This window comes from Struthio camelus, chromosome 2 (genome assembly GCF_040807025.1).
Source record: "Struthio camelus isolate bStrCam1 chromosome 2, bStrCam1.hap1, whole genome shotgun sequence".
In the NCBI taxonomy this organism is placed as follows: Eukaryota; Metazoa; Chordata; class Aves; order Struthioniformes; family Struthionidae; genus Struthio; species Struthio camelus.
In genome coordinates, this window is record NC_090943.1 from 114,674,034 (window position 1) to 114,695,880 (window position 21,847).

General features: G+C 38.8%; 1 protein-coding gene across 1 annotated transcript; it reads right to left on the reverse strand.

The window, feature by feature from the left end:
* Positions 1–4,630: 4,630 nt before the first annotated feature.
* NAPG (NSF attachment protein gamma) lies at positions 4,631–20,364 on the reverse strand. Its single transcript, XM_068932163.1, has 12 exons — positions 20,177–20,364; positions 18,016–18,083; positions 16,748–16,832; positions 16,152–16,169; positions 15,538–15,568; positions 13,948–14,057; positions 13,732–13,798; positions 12,473–12,543; positions 11,220–11,298; positions 10,380–10,459; positions 8,765–8,894; positions 4,631–7,783 (listed from the first exon to the last, which is right to left on the reverse strand). Exons 1-12 carry the CDS (start codon positions 20,230–20,232, stop codon positions 7,634–7,636), a joined length of 945 nt encoding a protein of 314 aa, XP_068788264.1. The 5' UTR covers positions 20,233–20,364; the 3' UTR covers positions 4,631–7,633.
* Positions 20,365–21,847: the final 1,483 nt, after the last annotated feature.

Genomic DNA, 21,847 nt, shown 5'->3' on the forward strand with positions numbered 1-21,847 from the left:
AAATGAGTCTATTTTACAAGGATGCTGACCTCCACTGACCATTACCTTAGAGCTTGATGTTCCTGCTCCAGCTCTCACAAAACTCAAATAATCACAGATCATAAGTTGTTCTCTCCTGCTCTGGGAATTTGCATCTGCTTGCTCCAATTCTATTGCTACTAGTTGTTTTTGGGGAAAAAGGGTGTTGTGTTTCTTTTTTGTTATATACATCCGAAAAAGTTCTCTACTCACTACAAGTCTAGACGATGAGAAAAAAGATTTTTTTTCAAGTAAAGCTTAGTTTTTACTGTCTGCACAGCTGCTTATTCTCAGCATCCAAGAGATGATTAGCATCACACTGGAGAAGCTTAGTGCCAAAGATTCTTCAGTCTTCAGGTATTCCAGCAAGTTTGGCTTTTTAATACATCAGAAAAGGTGATTTTTCTTTAGTGATGAAGTCCTCTAGCAGTTGTATAGTGCACATCCTTAAACTTTCTAAACATATGTGCACTATGATCTTTCTCCTCACTTGATATTAAAGAGGGTTCAGGAAGACACTCTCCCATAAATTTTCAGGTCAGTCGGCTATTTCTCGTCCCTCAGTTCTCAGAGCAACATGCTGCTTCATTACTTGTACAGGAAAGGTATCTGTACGTTATCAAAAGAGCTAGCTGTAGTACTATCCCTACTTCACAAGAACATATCAGAGCAAATAGATTTGTGGAAAGGTATATGCTGTATACAGTAGCTGTAGTCCTAATAGCTAGCTACGTTTCCAGATTTCAAGGACCTTTTCTGTTTGATGACTCGTAAGAGCTGCTACTGTAAAAGAGTCCAGTCAAAAAGCATTCCCATTTTCCAACAACGGAAATAGTTGACTTACAAAGAACATCTTTGATTTTTCTCCCAGGCACTTCAGCATTCAGTCTATGAGGATTATTTATGAGCATTCTGATGTAGCTACCATAACTGACACAATATTAATGAGAAATACCACACTTTCCCTCCACTTTTTATTTCCCATATTAAAGCTACTGATAGCTTAAATACTAATGCAGACTAGGATGCACTGACTGCATTGAGACTGTGATCTAAATATACTGCTACTAGAGTAAATACAAAAAAGCTTTGTAAAACGGATCCAGTAGAGCACTGTATTCCCCAAATGAAGTGGTGTAATGGAGCCATTAACCTCTACCTAATCGCTCAATCTCTTCACCAAATTTGAAGACATCAGAGGCATCCAAGCCCAGCTTTGTTCCTGCTGCCAACAGAAGACCAACAGAAATGATATTTTCAACAAGCAGGATGTTTTAAAGTTCAGCAAGACATTTAAATAAGATACACATAAAGAACAGCAGCATCTCACACTACCTGATAGCACTCTTAATTGAAGTTATTATTTAAAAATAATATAGGCACTGAAAAAGAAGAAAAGAAAAAGGGAATTGCAAACTGGTTTTCTGAGAGGTGAGTCACACTTCTAGAGCTGAGATTCAAACCTCAAATTACTAAGCTGCAACAGTATGAATCCAGGATATTTTGCTCACTGACAACTTGGAATATTTTCTTCTCCTCTTAAAAGCAGTATCAAATTTGCCTTAAAATGGGAAGAAGAAAAGGGATAAAGAGGAGCATCATTTCTCATACACCTAGTTACATGCAAGTAACTAGTACTTGGAAGCTTAAAAAAAAAGAAAGGTTGGAAAAGATCACTTACCAAAACTATGTTTGCTCTCCATGCAAAGCTGAGAGGTCATTTTGAATTACACATTTTTAAAGCAATTCATAAAATATATTTAAAATGTTTGCCTCTATATTATAGACATCTAAACAACAATCATGCTGTAGTAAGAAGGCCTTGATTATCAACAAAATCACTGTTACCACTTTGAATTAATTACACAGTAAAGAACTAAGTCACCTAATAGCTGTGGTTGGAAGGGACCTCTGGAGATTGCCTCATCCAGTATGTCTTTTCAAGCAGGGTCACCTGCAGCAGGTTGCCCAGGACAGCGAGTATCTCCAGGCTTCAGTGACAGAGACTCCACAGCCTCGCTGGGCAAACTGTTCCAGTGTTCAACCACCCTCACAATGAAGAAGTGTTGCCTTATGCTCAGATGGGATTTCCTGTGAGTCATTCTGTGCCCACTGCCTCTCATCCTGCCACTGGGCATCACTGAGAAGAGGCTGGCTCAGGCTTCCCCCTTCCCCTCCCCATCAGCTACTTATACATAGATAAGATCCCCCTGAGCCTTCACTTCTCCAGACTGAACAGTCCCAGCTCGCTCCTCATATGAGAGAAGCTCCAATCCCTCAATTTATCTTTGTGGCCCTTTGCTGGACTTACAAAGGTCCATGTCCCTCTTGTCCTGGGGAGCCCACCACTGGGCTCCGCACTCCAGGTGTGTCTCACCAGTGCTGAGCAGAGAGGAAGGATCATTTCCCTTAGGAAAGGCAATGCTTTTCCTAACACAGCTCAGGATGCTGATGGCCATCTTCGCCCCAAAGGCACATTGCTTTCTCATGGTCAACGTGGTGTCCACCAGGACCCTCAGGTTCTTCTCTGCAAAGCAGCTCTCCAGCCGGTTGGCCCCCAGCCTGTACTGGTGCATAGGGCCATTCCTTCCCAGGTGCAGGACTTAGCATTTCCCTCCGTTGACCATCATAAGTTCCTCTCTGCCCATTTCTCCAGCTTGTTGAGGTTCCTTTAAGCAGCAACACAACCAGCTGGTTCATCAATCACGCCTCCCAATTCTGTATCATCTGCAAACTTGTGAGGGTGCACTCTGTCCCATCATCCAGGCCATTAATGAAGATGTTAAACAACATTGGCTCCATTATCGACCCCTGGTGGACACCACTAGCAACTGGCCTCGAGCTGGATTTTGTGCTGCTGATCACAACCCTCTGAGCCAAACATTTCAGTCAGTTTTCAGCCCACCTCACTGACCACTTATCTAGCCTGCTCCTCATCAGCTTATCTATGACGACATGAGAGACAGCATCAGAAGCCTTACAGAAATAGAGATAAACAATATCCTCTGTTCTCCCCTCATCCACAAAGCCAGTCATCTCATCATAGCAGTCATTAAGTTATTTTTTCAAGTATCAAGTTATTTTCATATAAATCCCCATCAGTGCTAACGGAAGAATTACAAGCTTGTGATCTTATGGACCAGTATTGCTTTGAAAATCTGAATCAAGTGATTGATAAATCTGGTTAAGTGATCTAAGCAACATGGTAATTTAAAATTCATAATGATAGTACCTCGAGGATCCTCATCTCATTACTTTTTCTTCATGAATTCAGCCCATAAAGAAATCTGACTAGAAGCAACGTTATTTTGTGTACTTTTAACTGAATCTGTTTCCACTCAGATACAAGTAACATCCCAACCTTTAAAAAAATTAGAAAAAAACTGCAACAGAAGTATAAACTAAATTTTGAGAGAAAATTGTGTAAAGCTGCTTAAATGCAGATCACCAACACTGCAGTGTATAATAATGACATATAAAGAATGAATCATTCTAAAAACAAATCAACTCTCCCCAAAACACATTCCCCCTGACGTCTGTTCTAAATCAGCAAAGTTTAAGACTTAAACAGTTATCGAGTCATTTTTAGATATGCTTCTCTTCCAGACAGCAACATTTGAAAATATTTATCTATACTAGAAGTTAAAGCTCAAGTTCTAATGGCTAGGAGATCCTCCACATTAAGCTGACCCTCGTTTTGTTTGGGGCAGCCCTTTTACCCTTTAGCAGAGACTAGAAGCACACACGATACGTTTGTTACGATCGATGTTCGTAGCTGAGGCACTCCTTTCGGTGCAAGAAGGGTTTCGTTTTTGTTTTTAGCTGTTTATGCCTCTCCCACCACCATTCCCAGCCCTTTCTGGATTTCAGCACATTCAGTTAAACCATGCAGCATACTGGGGCATTCTTCCAGATTTCAAGAGTTAGCCACACATTTAACCAGTCCAACTACAGAAACAAGCCTTCACAGCCAATCTAAGAATCCATATGTTCTTACTAATCATCAGAAACACAGTCGTTTTTCAAAACAGTAACTATGCCTTGCATGTAACTGATTAGCCAAGATTAAATAAATCAGAGGAATGGAGTATCAGTTCTCTCTATCTGTCTCTCTCTCTTTCAGAGTTTGTGGTAGAAGATAAATTTAGGTCTAACTGACAACCAGCTGATACACAAATTTATTTTCTGAATATAAGCCTCCAGGGAAGTCAAGTGACAATAAGGGACCACCAAGATGTTACAGATTATGAGAGGTGAAATGCATATGTTTTCCTATTCTGAGTGGATAGAACTGCTTAAGATATAATGAAAGCTAGCAAAAAGGTACCAAAATGTTAGTGAGAAAAAAAAAAAAAACACAGGATAAATGCTATTGGTTGTAGCAAATTCTAACGACCAACCTGCAAAGACAGCACTGACAACACCCAAAGTGAACCAGAAGGTTCCCAAGACTTGGTCCTTGATTACATAATACATGTGCAAATATTTGCCAAAAAGCATCTTAGACAGTTGCATATAAGATCTGCTTGAGATTATGGAACAACACTGAAGAATTCTCAAGTGGCAGTGCTCAGCACGACCTGATCAAAAACAGGGAAAGCAAGCACAAATGTAAGTTTCAAGTTTTATTTTTGATACTGGTGGAACACATAACCTCTTCTTCACAGAGGCAGCATCTGTAGAGCTGATACAAAAACATTTCATACTCTAATATACCACACAGATTTGGAAAAGGAACAAAAAGCACAGGTTTCACACTGCTTGAACACTTCATACTGCCTTTGGGCATAGTGAGTCTTAAGTTAGAGATAATTTAGAAAACATCTGATTTTACATATACATTATATTGATCATCTCAGTCTTCATGCACAAATCCATTTTATTTTTCTTACAGGCATCAATGTTTTTGGGAACTTTTTCCTGCTCTAAATGGTATATTTTCATTTAAACCACATGAATATTTACAAAAGTGTGCAAATTGTTTTGAAAGATAGAAACAATACTAACACATAATATCCAGATAGCTTTTTTTTTATAGTTAAACATTTACTAAAAGGCAGTTAACATTCTATTTCACTTTCATTACCTAAAATAAAATAATAAGTTATATAAAATAGACTATTTCATTTTCAGCCACTTCCATTTCTGCAGATTTGGTCTTTGAAGCAACACCGCAATCAAATATTAAGATTCTTTTCCTAAGATTGAGACAAGCCCCTTTCAGTTCAATGGCAGCTTAACGTGTTTAGTACCAATTATTTTTGTCCCAGATTTTCTGTTCTTGGCACAGGGATGTTCGATAGCCAGGAAAAAAAGAAAAAAGCTGGAGGAGTGAAGACGACAGCCTTGCATATCTAAATTCTTTGTTGGCTACATGAGAAGTAGTCTTTGTTGAAAAACTGACGGCATAGACTCGAATGTTTCTTTTAAGAGTTTGCTAGTGTTATAAGGGCAGTTTAAATGAAGTCTGCAAGTCCTTTCAAAGACAGACACAAGACTCCTAACCTTTATTCCCTTACGCCTGTTGTCTTCTCAGATATCTCTTCTGTTTGCATAGAAGAAGTAGGCTCCTTTCGACTACTGAACAAAATTAATTTCAGAAGCAGTACAATGATGCCATCTGCAGCAGGAAAAGCTTGAAGAAAAATTAGTGTTCCTAGTGCTTCTAAATGTGCAATTTTTTTTAGAAATTATTTTTAAAAGTTCCCCATAAGTGCATCATCATCTTCCCGAAAAAATCCAGAAGGCAGAAGTTGAGTAAACTGGAGTGAACTCCAATGGTGAGAAAAGTTAAGTTATAGGAAGGTCTTCAAAACCACTTTTCTTGTAAATTCCTAATCATTCTGACAAAAAAAAAAAAAAGCAACTCACTCCCTAAAATTTCATTTAAGCTATTTTGTGGAAGTGCAACTTCCTTAATAACAAATGGAAACTATCTTGGAGACAAGGAACTACAGGTGTAGTTTCAAATAGCTTTAAAGTCCAAGCCTATTATTACATAAGTCAAAGGAAAAACAGTTCTTCAAACACCCATGTAATTGAACAATGTGACTTCTAAGCAGCTGTTAGTGTTATCAAACTCACCCTGCACAGGAATCTTAAGCATAGCTGGCACACCCATCACAATGCTACTAAGAACGGTATTATCCACTGCAAGGCAAGTTAATATAAGCCTTCTAAAAATTTACCTTCTTCTGAATTCAGTTAGCCATGCCTGACATTTTTGAAGACATTAATTCCTTAACATAGCAGAAACTGCACTGACACTTATGTCATGCTGTTCGTCTACTTTTATTGAAATCTGGGCATCACATACCACACATACACATATCCCAAGTGGATACCAAGTGATGTCACTCTAGTGTAGATCTCGATTAAGTTCTTCTGAAAAGCAGACTGCAGGTACAACTTCTAGGGTCATCAACTTTTAGGCATAAAATTTTAAAATTGAGACATTATGGAAGCTTGCACAAGACATGACAACTTGAAATCAAATTAAAATGCAGAAGATACTTTAAAAATTGGTTACTCTGGAAGACTACTCAGTAGATGTTTCATATGACTTTGTTGTTGTTGATAAACTCTAAGCTAGTTTGAAAAATGCCATTTCTAGAAGACAGCTGTTTTATGTCTTGAAAATATAAAAGAAATAAATGCCTTTGCAGCCTACAGTATTGATTAGAAATGATTACCTTAAGCACTCACAAAGCTCAAACACATTAACAAACATTTCACCCTAGGTTTTTGGTAAAGCTTATCTGCAGAGCTTTATTTTCAATGCATATTATCTGTTACCTTCAGTTTCTGTTTTGATTAGGGTATGCTCTTCTCAGGAAAGACTACTAACACAAGAAAGGCTGTCCAATCCTTTCATCCCAAGATACACAACAAACACTACGCAAACATGTTTTTCCAGACTTCAGGTCAATAATGCTCTTGGGATGAAAGGTTGGGGGGGGGGGGTGTATGTGTGTACGTACGTACTTCTTTAAGCTCGCGAAATGGCTTCCAGTTGACCTAGTATTTTCCAGACTCATGCAGATAGTTCTTGCAAAAAATAAGATGTTAAAACAATATTCATTAGTGGGGTAAAATCATGTTCAAAATAAACACAATGCTCCCACCAGAGATTTTTGCACTACTATAAGCACTATCTAGTACAGTCTTCCTTAGATAACGTTAGACAGGAGATAAACGTCAAGATGAACGATCTTAGGTTAGGAAGTAATCACAGGTGTGTTCTAGGGACTAATAAGTGCCAGCTGTCAAAATCCAGCATTTCGAATTTTGTTCCCCTCTCCCTACCCCAATGCTTCTGTTCAAAATTTTGGTTTCTTCCTAACTATGCTTTTTAATAAAAAATTCTCTCTCATTTTCCCCATCAACTGAAGGAAGGGCTTTGAGAAAACTCCTACCAGGTAAGAAATGGAATCCAAAAGCGCTTCAAGATGATAGGTACAATCATGCTTTTTTTCCTATTTTGTACCCAAAAGCTGCCAAGTTAACATTAGCATTCCCATATCACGATTGCAATGAAGTACTGATAAATCTAGTACCTTTGGATATGCTCAACATCACAAACAAGTCAGGTATTTAAGACAACATGTGTCTGCAACTAGCAGAGTCCACCAGAATATTCATCCTCCTCCTCCTCAGCATGAGACCCCACCGTGGCTGGTCCTCTTGCTTTGTCTTGTGCAGCATTTGGCGATTTCTTCTTGATTCCACCTCCCGGGACCACCAAAGTAAGACCTAGCTTGGCATACTGCCAATAACAAGACAAGTTTAATGTCTACACCCTCGCAGTAGTAAAGTTTACTCAAATTACACTGCACAGAATTCACTGAGGTTAACAAAGCACACATAAAGCAAGTCACACTCAGTACAGAAAACTGACTGAGGATGCCCTCACAGTCTACTTTTCAGGTCTAGAATAAGCCTAACGTTGCTTCGCTTTTCCATCTTGAATGTTTTGATAAGTGGGAAATAAGATCTATTATAAAATAATAGACTGCTTATTATAAAATAACTTGGCCACATCACAGTTCCAGTTTTTCAAGGTTTACGTAAAAAGTGTCTTCAGCAGGTAGGTCGGCACTCACTACCTAGTAACAGCTAATATAAGAAGTATTACAGATGTTTTACAATAAAATTAGTACCTTTACTATTATGTTAAATCGTAAAGATTGGGTAAAACTAGACAACACATAAAATGTAGGTGGCTGGATGTCTCCTTTACTTCATGGCTTCTACTTTCTTCAAATAGAAAAAAACATCTCTTTTTCTAATTAGTAAGTGGCATTGGTAACTTGTTAGGAAACCCACCCACCAACAGTATCCTGTAGACATCACGTTCCAACTGTGAAAGGATTAGGCAAGCACATTGGCTATATGGTATTTCTAAGCTAAAGCATTTGCAGCAGTGTTCCATCCCCAAAAGAAACAAGGCAAAACAGAACTTAGTTTTGGCCCATTCTTTAGATAGACTCAGCAGATCCACTACAAACTGCTTTTTTTAAAATCTAAGCCTTCCACCATTAGAAAGTCACAACAATGAAGGATTTCACAGTGGCAGGCAGCAAAGTAAAAAATAAAAAAGTTCACAAGCATAGGGTAGGAGCAAAAAAGCAAGCTGCAACAAATATATGAATCTCACTCTCTCTACTTTCCTCTTCTGCATAAAAACCTCTCTGAAACTGACCAAGCAGGAAGATTATGAAAAAAAACACAGGAACTGTCCACTTACATCATTGTCCATGTACTTGAAGAGTGGTAAATTACAGACTTCAGACACTTGATCCTGATCTTGCTGGTCATACCCTTCTAAAAGTTGCTCTAGTGCAGCACAGTCTTCACTTCCATTAAATCCTGGTATACTTGAGAAAATTCCAAGTTCATATAAGATATTTCAGCCATCTACTCGACGCTTATCTATTTTTAAATGTTGCTCATTAATATCAGAAGAGCAGTCAGCTTATGAGAAACTGATGAACTGCTTATTCCATCAAACTGTCCAATCACTTTGATTCCCCCAGGTACATGGGTTGTATCTATAAATTTTAACTTTCCTCAGTATTAATTTGCATGTTGAAAATAGACTACAGTCACAGTCCCAAGGCATTTTTCAATTTTTGCTGACTAGTCAATAAACTTTTCTTCCACTACACATACAGAAAATTTTCTGTAATAAACTTCTATATGAAATACAAATTGAACACTTGGAAAATATGACCAAGCTATTTAAAGATGGAGCTTAAAAACTTATTTCTAAAAATAAAGCGTCAGTTTAACTTACACATATGTTGAAGTCATTTCCCTAAAAATGTAGTTTAAGCAAGAATATGTAGTCTCAACATTTTGTCACTGAAGTTCTAACGAAAGCTGAAATGGAGAGAGTTGCTGGGAAAGTATCTGGAGCCAGGGTTTAAATACTAACCCAGATTTTGATAGCAGAACGTTGAATGTACAAAGAATACCTTCTTTATTTCAGTGTATTCAACTTGACTAGTTCCTGCTTTCTTAATCATCTTTCAGTTCAATCAAGTGTTTAAAGAACACAAAAAACAGAAAATTTCCCTTTCCTCTTCCATCATATGACTAAAATCCAGGCCCAAGGGTAAGATCTCCTACTTCAGCCTAACCATAGCAATTTACAAACAAAGAATTTTTCTTTAAGAAAAATATTTAGATGAATCTTTCCCTCAATCCAGTCATCACACCAGACAGTTTAATTCATTATTCGTGGATACTGCTGTTGTGTATTTTGAGACTACAATCCACATTTCTATCTTCAAATCGTAATAAAACATGGTAATGACAAGTTAGAATTTCAACTTTTAAAGGGCCTCAACACATGACATGACAAAAAGAAGTGGAAAAAGTAAATTCAGTAAGCAACTTCCAGAAAGTACCCCTTCTAATTCTGAACATTTGTTTACAAGCACTAATGCATCTTTGTTCGATGTTTAAAAAAGAAAAAACCCAAAGAGAGACAACATTGCATGACATCAATAAGGCAAGAATGCCAACCATAACAGTATTCTATTCAGCTGTTATCATGGAAACCATTGGAAGAACTTCTAATTTCTGTCTCATTTTACCTGTCATATACAAGTATCCCTTTATAATTAACCTTTTCTTTTTGGTTCATAGAAGTATCACCATGGCAATTATAGCTAAATATGTAAAGAGTGAAAAACATTTCCCAACAGCTATCTACTAGAGAACACTGTTCCTGTAATTCAGCAGAAGTACAGGCTTAAAACTTCTTGAAAGAGAGTGTTTTCAAACCTCTTTAATAAGAATAGATCTATATTAATAAATATTCACCTTAAAATTAGAAAACAGTAAAGCAGACTTACCTATAGCTTTCCCTCACACATCTTTCTGCAGCAACATAATCATTTCTGTGAAGATGAACCAAGACTTGAGCAATAGTTTTCTGGAAAACAAACAAACAAGAAACCCACAGATGATTCTTTAGAGGAACAAGCAGTAAGTTATAAGCAAGATGCTGGATTGTTAATATTTACCGTGAAAAGATCATTAGAGTCTGCAATGATTGTAAGCTACCGGAACAAGTGCGTCAGAACAACACAGAAAAAGTTGTAAGCCAGATCCTCAACTGGTATTAAATAGATTAGCTCCTGTAACATTGTGACCATTTGTTGCACCAAATAAGGCCTACTTTCATTTATGTTTTTCTCTTTTTGTGGTTTGTAATGGTCAGACCCCCAAACTGAGCAAAATTCTTATTCAGAACTCAAAAGCAGGTAATTCTAGAAAGAATGCTGGAAACTTCTAGATTCACGCAGATGAGAAGACAATCCTATTAAAAATACAACAGGAAAATGCCCATGCCTTCTCTTTTTTCTCTCCCTTCCAGTTTCAAGATAAATTAGTTCACCTTCCAAAACAGAAGACTAGGTTTGTTCAAATCAGTTTGAAGGCTCATCCATAAACCATTATAGTTCCGTAGTTTTGGTAAGATACTGTTATTTACAGTCTTCAGCATTACACTAGTGAAAATGCACAGTAAAGGGCTGTTAAACATGAACCCAATACTGCAGATTCTGATTATTTAGCAATAAATTTATCCCTGAATCAAGAGGTATAAACTCTCAGTCAGAGGTCAGCTGTCACCTTATCAGTCCCCCAGAAAAAACTGAAAATGCACCAGAAAGTGTCACTTAAATTTTTACCTTATAGCATGTTGGATAATTTTCAATTTCCTTATAAATACTTTTCTCCTTTTGCAGAGACAATGCAGCCTCATCTAACCTAAAAACCAAAAAACAATTATGGTAATCAATACCAGGAAATGAGCATAATGAACCAGAAGCTACTAAGTCTTCACAGGTGGCAAAGAACAGCGGCATTTAACTAATTCACCTGCAGGTTTGCCTCAATAAAAAAAAAAAAAAAATCATTGAAAATAAGCAGTAGAACTTACTGATAGAGTAGATTAAAAAAAATTTTTAGCCAACAATTCTTTTTGTATACACATAGCCCAAAAACAAAGTATTTATTCACTCACATTTCCTAACAATACACAAGACAAAAACCTCATAACATACCCCAACAGATTTCTGTCATTAGGTTACTATGTATTTTCTTTAATATAAGCTATAATACATCTGATATTCATGAACTATCATGATAAGTCATACAAACAAGTTTCTAGCTTGAATATCCCTCTTAATCACTATGTTCCAAACTTCTACAAATGATCCAGCACATGAACTATAAAGCAGTAGAGCAACCAAATATTTCAGATGTTCTGAAGCTATATGCTGACTTGCTCTTTTACTGAAAGATTTTCAAGTTTCTTTGTAAGTTTCCTTTTTTTAACTGCAACTATACCATGACATACTGTTCAAATATAGTTAGAAATACAGACTCAGACAAGGTCTTAAGGGAGCTTTACAACTCAGGTAAGCAAGTCTGTGCTAAACTATAGGTCAAGTTTTGTGACAGCACCTATCAAGAAATTGCTGTTGAGACTCATATTTAAAGTAAGACTCAAAGTCATACTCTAAGAAGTCCACAATCAAGCTGATGCAAACAGATTTCTTTCCTCAGGTTAGTCCCTTAATTCCCTGTTTTATATTCCCCAGCTATAAAAGACTTTCAAGAACTTACTAGAAAGCAGTGTTGGATGAAAGAAGAATTTTATGAAATAGCTAAAGAATTAATTAATACTGGAGTACGTCCTTTCTAGCTATTCTTCAGTAAACACAAAAGAAAGTTTTACAACCTGCATGTTCTACTATTGCAGAACACAAAACAGGCAATTGCTGGATGAATGTGGTAGTGTGGTATATCTTCCCATAGAAGCTGAAACTTAGTATTGAGCACATCTCAGAGAAGAACTCCGAGTAACAGCATATAAACCCAACAGTCAGTGACATTCACTATTAAACCGTATTTTGAAAAAATAGGTATAAAGCTATACCTGCGTCCTCTGACTAGAAGTCTTGATGCCTTCCCTAGCATTTCTAAAGCTTGCCGTAAACGTTCTTCATTCTAGAGAAGAACAAAAAGAATTTCACATATTCATATTTCATTTGCATAGATTAAGACCACTGGATCTTAATCTAAGTCTGTTGTCTATCACTTGAAGAACTTTTCTACCATAGTCTACAAATTCAAGGGAAACATGAAGAGTATTGTGGTACCCCAGTCCCAAAGCCAGCTCCCTCCCATATGGATCTAGAGTGCAAAGCAATGTCAGTGCAAAGCTGCTAACATGACAACTGCCTCCTTCCTACAGAGAAATATGCCAAAGCCAGGGGCAAAAAGGCATATTTGCTCCTGTGAGCAGCACAAATCATCTGCTCCCGTGGAGCTTCAAGCAAACTCTTCTCTTTTAGTGCCTTCAAGAAATTCAAATTCTTTCTGCCTTTCCAGATAAAGGACTGACTAGTCAAGGTTGCTGCCCTCTTCCCAATAGTCTTCCATACAGCTATCTCAAATGAGGATAGAGAGCATCTACTTCTCAAATGTGGCAAAAGACTTGCCTGATGCTTTTATATTCATTTTATTTACTGATCTACAACTCAGTTACATGAATGGCTGCATCAGAATAAATTAGGGAACAACGAAGCTCAGCAAAGCTATAGACGGCAGGAACATTTTAAATGAACTTACAGCCAGAGAAGACATTCACAAACCTTATCTTCAGCATGCCAAAAAAAAACCAAACCCCAAAACAAAACCACACACAAACAACCACCACTCAATGTTGTTAAGGCTGTGAGATTTGTTCTATTATCTTGGTAAAATCTGCCTGTATATATCCTTCACGTTAAGACGTGCAACTCCCAGACTGACAGTAGATAAGGAGAAAGCCCCTATTTAAAATTCCTCTACATAGTGCAGATCTGCTGCAACACTCGTTCCCTCTCCAGACTGCCTGATAAGAGACGCAAACAGATAAGATATGAAATTCAGATTCTGTCAAGTACAAAACAGAGAAATGCAGACAAAGAAAATCAACTCCTCACTTTTATGATTTCCCTCTTTACAGCACAAGAAGCCTTCAGCTCCATTACCTGGCCACTGATGTGAGAGGAACGAAAAATAGTTTAGAACCCGACCTTAGATTTTACTTCACAGCTGATTCTAAACACCAATTCCTTCAAGTCAGTTTACTTTCTGGCATTGTAAATTTCTTCACTGGGGAAAGAAAAAAAGGAAAAGAGTAAAACTTACTTCAAACACTGATGCTGCCTGTTGATAGAGCTGTACAGCCTTCTCTGGGCTCACGTTTTCTATTAACCTGTAATAAAGAGAAATTATTTGTCTTTAGATCAAATGAAAATATCTTCTACCTAGCAGAAGGTAAAAACCTTTTCTAGCAGAAAAAAAAAAACCCGGAGTGATACCAACACCAGGCACGCAATCTAGCCAGAAGTACCACAGACTTACTTCCCAGCCCGTTCCAGTGCAATAGCCGCTGTGTCTGGTGTTCCATTCTCTAGGTACATCATACTGGCTTTCTCGATCAGCTGAACCGCTTCAGGAAGTCGCTGCATCTCCTGCAAAGACAGAATTTGAAGGATGTCACTGTCAGGAACCCTGCATGTGCATAATGAACCAAATGAAAGCTAGTTGTAATACCGTATTTAGAGGTTTTGACTTGTAAGGTGACAAAATAAGAGAACATACATAGCAATACAGATATGTAGGAATATGCCTTCTGCGTCACCATGTATTTGTAAAGGAACAAGTCAAGAGTTCAGTTCAGCAAACTCCTTATATTCTTTTGATTAACCATAGAAGGAAGTAATTAAACAGGCAGGCACCCTGCAATAATATAGTCAGATCAACTAGTCCTCCTCTTATGCAGATTTCAATTAGGCAGTAAATAAATGTTAACAGTAGTCTAATTTAACAAGTAGCTAGAGGGCATCTGAACAGCAGTCCACAGATGTACTGTCCTTCCCAGAAGGTTGAACACTGAATTAAGATTCTAACTTTTACTTCCAGACTTGAGGAGCTAATGAAAGTTGACAAATCCCATAAAAGTCACTTGCAGATAGCAACCTTAATATGCACTGATTTAATAAAGCTCAAGTAATTTCACCCAGTGATCTACACAACAATTGAGTAACCTTACATGCTCAAAAAGCGCTCTATTAGGGATTCTGATAAGCAGCCAAACTAGAGCAGCAGATTTTAGTGTTCATGAGGTTTACAATAACCTACTGCATGAAGTCTGAAGATGTCACCAAGACCTTACTGAAAGGTTAGGCAACAGTTCATACTATATGCGTTGTATCACAAGGTTAATGGAGTGCCAAGCTAATATTTAGCAAATATGCATTTAAGGGTTATATAACATATATGCTACCCCTATGTGAAATACGTAGGAAAAAAAAAATTGTCACACATGAATAAAATACTTCAACCAAGAATGCAATTCTAACAGCCTATCAAACAAGTACTACTGGCACAGGCAGGCAAAACAAAATGGTCTTGCCACAGTACAGCTTCTAAACATTGCTGGGTACACTTATTTTTACTGATCCTAATAGAAATAAAAAGATTAACGTAATCCTATCCCAATAAGAAAACCTGATTCTCCCACCCCTCTTTCCTGAGTTGTTCTTTTACTGATATTACCAGGATCATTAGTATTGTCAGTATCATTATCAGCTTACTAGTATGTGGTCAACTGTGAAGCTGTAACAGAGCTAGAACGTGACCTTACATTTCTGTGACTTTAATCTACCCTGATTTGAGTCCACAATTACTTTCTTCCCCACGTAACGCATGAATCTGTGGAATTTTAGAGCAGAAGTAAACCCTATGATATGAGGCCTCACCTCTCTTTCTTTATAGAAAAAAAAAACCCTGCAATTACAACGCATCTTCCCTAGACTAGCGAGGATGTTCATGGGGACTGTGAGTTAGGCCACCACTAATGTGCAATTCATTTACATATATTTTGAAACAACCCAGTGCACAACATTCTTCACTATAAAAGACAGTGTTTTGATAAAAACTCGTCAATACCTTTAACATCATGCCAGCTTGTTCATAAGCTCTGCAGAGAGAAAGTTAAGATTTAGTTAGATATGGTGTACTTCAACAAGCTGTAGCATGTGTCTTGCTATTCAGCAACATGCATAAGCTATCACGTCACCATTAATATCTGAAGCTTGCACATCTTCAAAGCATTAATATTTTATTCAATGAGAGACAATACATGAGTAACACTATCTTTCATCGATAAAGTATTTCAACTACACTTTCCCCTGTCTCCCATAAAAATCTATTATCAAGATCTGAACCACTCGCAACATTTGGATTGTTAGTCACTACTTGCTTACTTTGAAGTATTCTTTATAGAAATTTGGAAATAAGGTCAACAGTAGAAAATTTCAAACATACAGCTTATTTAAGAAAAAAAAAAACAACTGACATGAAAAGGTAGTGAAAGATGTCAAGATTACCAGTTTCTTCAGATAGCTATTGCAGTTTTTCAGACTTTCGTAGCCCACACTTTCATGAAACTGACTTTGAAATAGTGAAACAACCTAAACCACATCACTTGCTATAGTGAGATCAAAATTATATTTCATATTTTGGAAAACTTGTTTCAGATCACTCAGTGTGTCTGTACTTACTTAGCAGCATGGAAGAGACTGGAGGTAACAGAATCAAAGTCAAGGACAAAAGCCATAAAAATATAAATGTACATTAATAAATTAGGGGACAACTACTTATACAAGTACTAGTTTCAAACAGAGGAATCTCATAAAGACAAATCTAAGTATGCAAACAAGATTTCAAAAATACATAGATCTAAGGATGGAATAAACACAAATACCTGCGTGCGTAAAGTCAGAAAGAGCCCATTTAAAAGGCGTTCCCGATTACTAAGTGGTACTACAAACACAATAATGCCAGAGTAGGATTTAGTTTATAATATCTGTTCATAGGAGTTTTAGAAAAACATAATTTCTGCAGCAGCACCTAGACTTCTCAGGCACTGGCCAGGACCTTATTGCTCCAGGTATTATTCAAAACAAGTTTTCTATAAAAAAACCAGTTTTTTTTCCCCCCAAGTTTTTCCCCATTCACTACACACAGAAAGAGTCCTTTAAGAACTTTGTTAGGTTGACGAAATATGTAAATATATTAAATACATATTCTACCAATCCCCATTACCCAGCAACTAGTCAACTTATTGGAAAAAGAATAACCATCAATGAAAAGATACGCTTTATTGTTTTCATGTGCCTCGGCTTCCCGTAAACAGGCTTCCCTTGCCTGGTCATACTGCTTGGCATTCTTAAAAGCAACAGCTGCAAGAAAGCAAAAAAAGTTCTCATTTACAGCTTGCTATTTTCCCTCTTTTAGCACTTCTGCTCAAGTATTTAGCCACTAAGAGAAGCAAATAGACTCTTTAGATGAGTGGTTACACTTTAACAAGCTCTTCCAAAAAATCCTATGATAGTCACTTAGCTACCATTAAAAACATTTATTGTCAACCGCACTTCAGTCCTATACATCACTTGTACTGCATTTAGCTGAATTTTGGAATATCATACATTCTACATGTTAGTTACAGGACTGCGGGAATACATACGTATACATATTCAACCATTAAAAGTTATACAAAACCAGTATAGCATTTAAGATTCTAAAACATAAGAAACGGTGCTTTATTCTGATTTTAAACTTCATGTTATAAGTGTATACCACCAACAATACGTATAACAACTTCCTCAACTACTTCAAGATGCAAACGTGTCTCTGTTACACAGATTACACATTCAAGCAGGACTTAATTTTTTTTTTTTAATTTCAGAATGCTCCAGTGACTTTCAACTGCTATCAACAACTTTCTCTTTCAATTTATTTTTTTATTTTTTTTAAGTTCAGGCTTAAATGAATGAGGAAGAATGCCTTGTGTTAAGAGCGCCCCCAAAGACTACTATGAGCAGAAAGAAGGAAAGAATTTAAGATGGCGGGGGAAAAAATAACAAGGAAGAATTTTATATTTAGTGTGATGCTTGCAAAAGAAAAGAAGGAGGAAAATAGTTTTACTATGGCTAAAAAAAATTGGCAGCATCTCTCTACCTTACTGAGCCAGTCTCAGCTGAGACATACTTCAAAAGGTGATGAAAAAGCAATGCTTTAAAAACAGAATATTTGTTTTTGGACAAGGTCATAGGATTTGGGGGTGGACAAGCGAAAAAAGGAAAGCTTTAGTTTTACAATATGTAGTAATATCCACGGTAGATGTCACAATAAAATTTTTTCAACCTTAAACAACTATACCATTTCTCCAAGTATAATGTCAAATTTATCTTACAAGGCTACCACAAAGATTTGGTTTCCTTTTTTCTTTTTTTAATTTTAGTCTTCACAACAGTTTTACTTACATAATAACATACTGAAAACACATAAAATGTTATTTCAGATTAAACTAAGAGAGTATTTTGAAACTTTAAAGCATGTTCCCATACTTACAGCCATACATACCTGCCTTCCCATACTCAGTAGCTGCACTGTCATAATCTGGTTTCCACTTTAAGAATCCAGTTTTCAGACTAAAATGAAAGAAAAAGGCCTATTAACAATTAGTAATATTTTTATGTTTTACCTTCAAAGTACTTTTGTGTATTTCAAACTTTAAACCTCTAAAAAGGAGTGATCAGCCATATGCCAATACCACAGTGGCTTTACAACTGTGAAAATATATGCAATTACAAGCAATACCAGTATTAAGCACGGTAGTGATCTCCAATAGTTACAGGCCCTGTCTCAACATGCTCCTACCTCTACTCCCAGTAAGCGGTCACAAGTCCAGCTCTCCAACAGTAGACAGTCAACAAAAGAATACTTTCACCTATACCAATCTAGTGTCTTAAGAAGATTTCTAATACCACAATACCTGACAATACTTTTTTGTTAAATGCCATGAAGGTTTCCAGTGTTCCTCTGGAGTCGTTTTTTGCTAATGAGAATTACCAGTCTCCATTCCACATACAAACAAATGAAAGAATTTACCTACTAACGTAAAGACAAACCCTCATGTACTCCTCACGGGTACAAATACAATAGATCATGCCAATAAGTGGTGCTACACATGTATGGGGCAAAAATATACATATCAAAATGAGGTAAGTGATCAGGAAATAATGACTTCAATATTATTTGCTCATTTTAAAAAAAGAAAATAAAAAAATTAACACAATTAAAGTAAGAGTTCATACCCCCGTTATGTTGTAACCAGACATTTCAGATACAAGACACACTTACATTTGGAAAAACAGCTGTATGTAGATTCGGTATTAGCTTTGCTAGCTTCACTGGGTGAAAGCCACAGTACACAGCACTGAAGCAAGCCTTTACAATGTCATTTTTATCATAGGCAAAGTTACAAATGCATTGAATGAAATACACTCTTCTTCAATTTGCATACAAATCAAAGTTGTTAGAGTAGTTGTTAGGTGAGTTAAGAGCATTTTATTTCAAGTGTGTTCCAGGATAAGATCAGAGTGAATTCCATTGAATGACGCTTTTGGTCAGGTAGTTTGAAGATATTCTGTTAAGAATCTGCTATGTTGAAGGTTCTCATCTCTATCACACTTTATACTTTTTACCCTTTATTTTGAAGTTACCTGTTATTATTAATGCTATAACATCTCTGGAATAGTCCACTCTATTATACCCATACCACAGTCTACATAATTGAAAATTATAAGCAAAATGGCTGTATTCTGTACTGAAACACACACTGAAAGGCTAGCATACACAGATGTTAAACTTCCTAAGGTAAACATCCGCACAGGCCACTTACAGCCATCTAAAAAGAACCACACGTTTCTCATACCGTTTTTTATGGTTTCCCACCTAAGTTTCTCTGCTGACCAACCCCGGCAAAACTCTTTTCTCCCATTTGTCTTTTTTCGTACTAACTTCAGCAAACGAGCAGAAGTGACTCCCCTCGATTTCCAGTCACAGTCTGAGCAATGACGCTACACAGCCTTCAAGGAACCTGCTTGGGCTCGAGGCCCCCGAGCCCCACAGTCTCAACGATCCCCTAGTCTCGGGACCCCTTTCATCCCCCAGCACTTGGGCGAGAGGAGAGCCTTCCTTCGGCACCCACCCGCCGCAGTCTGGGTCCCCTCTGAAGCGGGTCGGGGACCGAGCAGCCGCGTCCCCCCGCCCACCCCCTCGGCCATGCCACTCGCCCCCCCCCCCCCGGGACCTCCTCGAAGCGCCCCGTGACGCCGCCATCTCCCCACTAGCTGCCAGGCCCCGCCCAACGACCCCGCCAGGGGCATTCTGGGAGTTGTAGTTCCCCGGGGCTCCCGCTCCCCGGAGAGGTGTCAGGCAGAACTACAGCTCCCAGAACCCCTCCCTCTCCCCCCTCCATGGGCCCCAGGGGCGCGGAGAGAGTCACGAGCCGCCGCACTAACGCGGCTGGCAGCAGCCGCAAGACTAAACGGCCGCGGGGGAGGGCGCCCGCGGCGGCAGGCGGTCAGCGACGCACTCCGCGAGCCCCCCCTGTCGGGCCGGAGACGAGCGCAGTCGAGCCAGGCGGGCCTGGCAGTCCGGCCACTGAGCTGGCAACCGCCTCGCCCACTTGCTAGCTTCTTCTCCTGAGACCCCCCCCCTTCGCCCTTTCTCCACTCACTATTTCTCCGCTTTAGCGATGTGCTCCAGCGCCTCGTTTATCTTCTGCGCTGCCATCTCGCCAGCCCTGCGCGGACGGGCGACCCGTGTGCGTGTGAACGCGCGCGCGCACCCGGGGTGGGTAGTGGGAAATCTCCGCCTCTCGAGCTACGGAACGCAGCGAGGCTCACAAGGCGTCGAAGCACCCCTATCCCAACCGCGCCGGCGCGGGGAGGAGCCTCGCCCTTAGGGCGCGCGCGGGCTGGCCCCTCCCTCAGCGGCAGCCGTTGCGGCCGTTGCAGCCGCGGCCGCCGCCTCAGGGCGGCGCTGCGTGGCGCAGCTCCCGCCGTGGCGGCTGAAGGGGCTGAATAGGCTGCTGCCCAGGTCTCTGCCTGAGGAAATTGCTCCGCTCCTCCCCGGACGGTCCTGTCGGTGGCGTCGCTCGTTGATGGTTGTGCAGGTGACTGGCTGCCCACTGGAGGAGGGGAGGTGAGGCTCTATGGTGCTACAGCCCTCTTTTAGGGGTGGAGAACTGAAAGGTGCTTCTCTGCCTGGAGTCCCAAGCCCTGTCATGCCTAAGGCCAACAAGCTTTTTAGAAAATGTAAATGAAGACAGTCCCATGCTTCCCAGAGTTGTCAAATGGAATGACCTTCTCTATAAAATTAAAGCTGGGCTCATCTTGGAAAGATTACAGCTCCCCTTCTCATTCCCTTCCCCCCACCTAATTTTATTTCTTGGTTGGCTTATGTGGGAGCATGAATTTCTGGTTGTGTTGCAGCCATTTTGCAGGCCACTTCTTGGTGTGCAAAAGTACAATTCGTGGACCAAAGTCGCTACTTGCCCTGCTCTGTAACAGGTCTCCAGAGGCCATTTTACTGAGACATCCTCTTCTTGCTAATTTAGGAGCTGCAAAAAGAAGAGGCTGTCTCCAGTCAAGGTGGCTTCACAGAAATCTGAAGGTAAAGGCATGAGTACTATTTGGGCACACCTGAGTTGCTAACACAGGCTACTCAATCACACTTTTACCCCAGTTATACACTCAGTAGCTGAATTGAAAATGCCAAAAACTGTTACTGCCCCTTTGCTAATTTTAGTATCCCACTGTCTGGAATAAATCAGTTTCATCATGCCTACATTTGTGCAATTAGACCTGTGACTGAAATGCAAATAATCCGGGCCCTGCAGTTCCTTACAAGTGTTGAAGTGCAAACTTTCCTTTTTTGCCCTCAAGCCTGCTTTAACAGAGAAAAGCAAGAATGTAATGTCGAGTAAACTTAATTATTTTTTTAAGATAGCATTCCTTATGAATTCCCGTGTTTGCACTGAAAACAAAGCACAATCTGACAACAAAAGTTCATAAATTAGGGACTATGTGTCTCTCATATGCATATCCTGAGACAAAACTGTTGTACTGGAATTGTCTTAGCCATTCAGATGTTCCCACAGAATTTACTGTGAAGATAAACATGAAATTGATGAAACAGTTGTACAAACAATCTGCTGTGCTTCCTGTCCTACCTTCGCAAAAAAATCTTGCCCTTTAATTCATATGTATTGACTTTTCTCTACTCCTTATTTTCCCTAATCTGAAACATACTTGAATAACAGAAGATAAGCAAATGGACCCAGAAAGGTGTTTATTCTCCAAATTTAGGCATGATTACTCAATAATCTAAAAATGAAAAATATTTA

Coding starts and splice junctions, on each gene's coding strand:
- NAPG (XM_068932163.1), bottom strand. CDS start 20,232: ATGGCAGCGCAGAAGATAAACGAGGCGCTGGAGCACATCGCTAAAGCG. Junction 16,833..18,015: donor TACTGAGTATGGGAAGGCAG/GTATGTATGGCT, acceptor GCTTTCTTGCAG/CTGTTGCTTTTAAGAATGCC. Junction 14,058..15,537: donor AAGCTGGCATGATGTTAAAG/GTATTGACGAGT, acceptor CTGTCTTTGCAG/GAGATGCAGCGACTTCCTGA.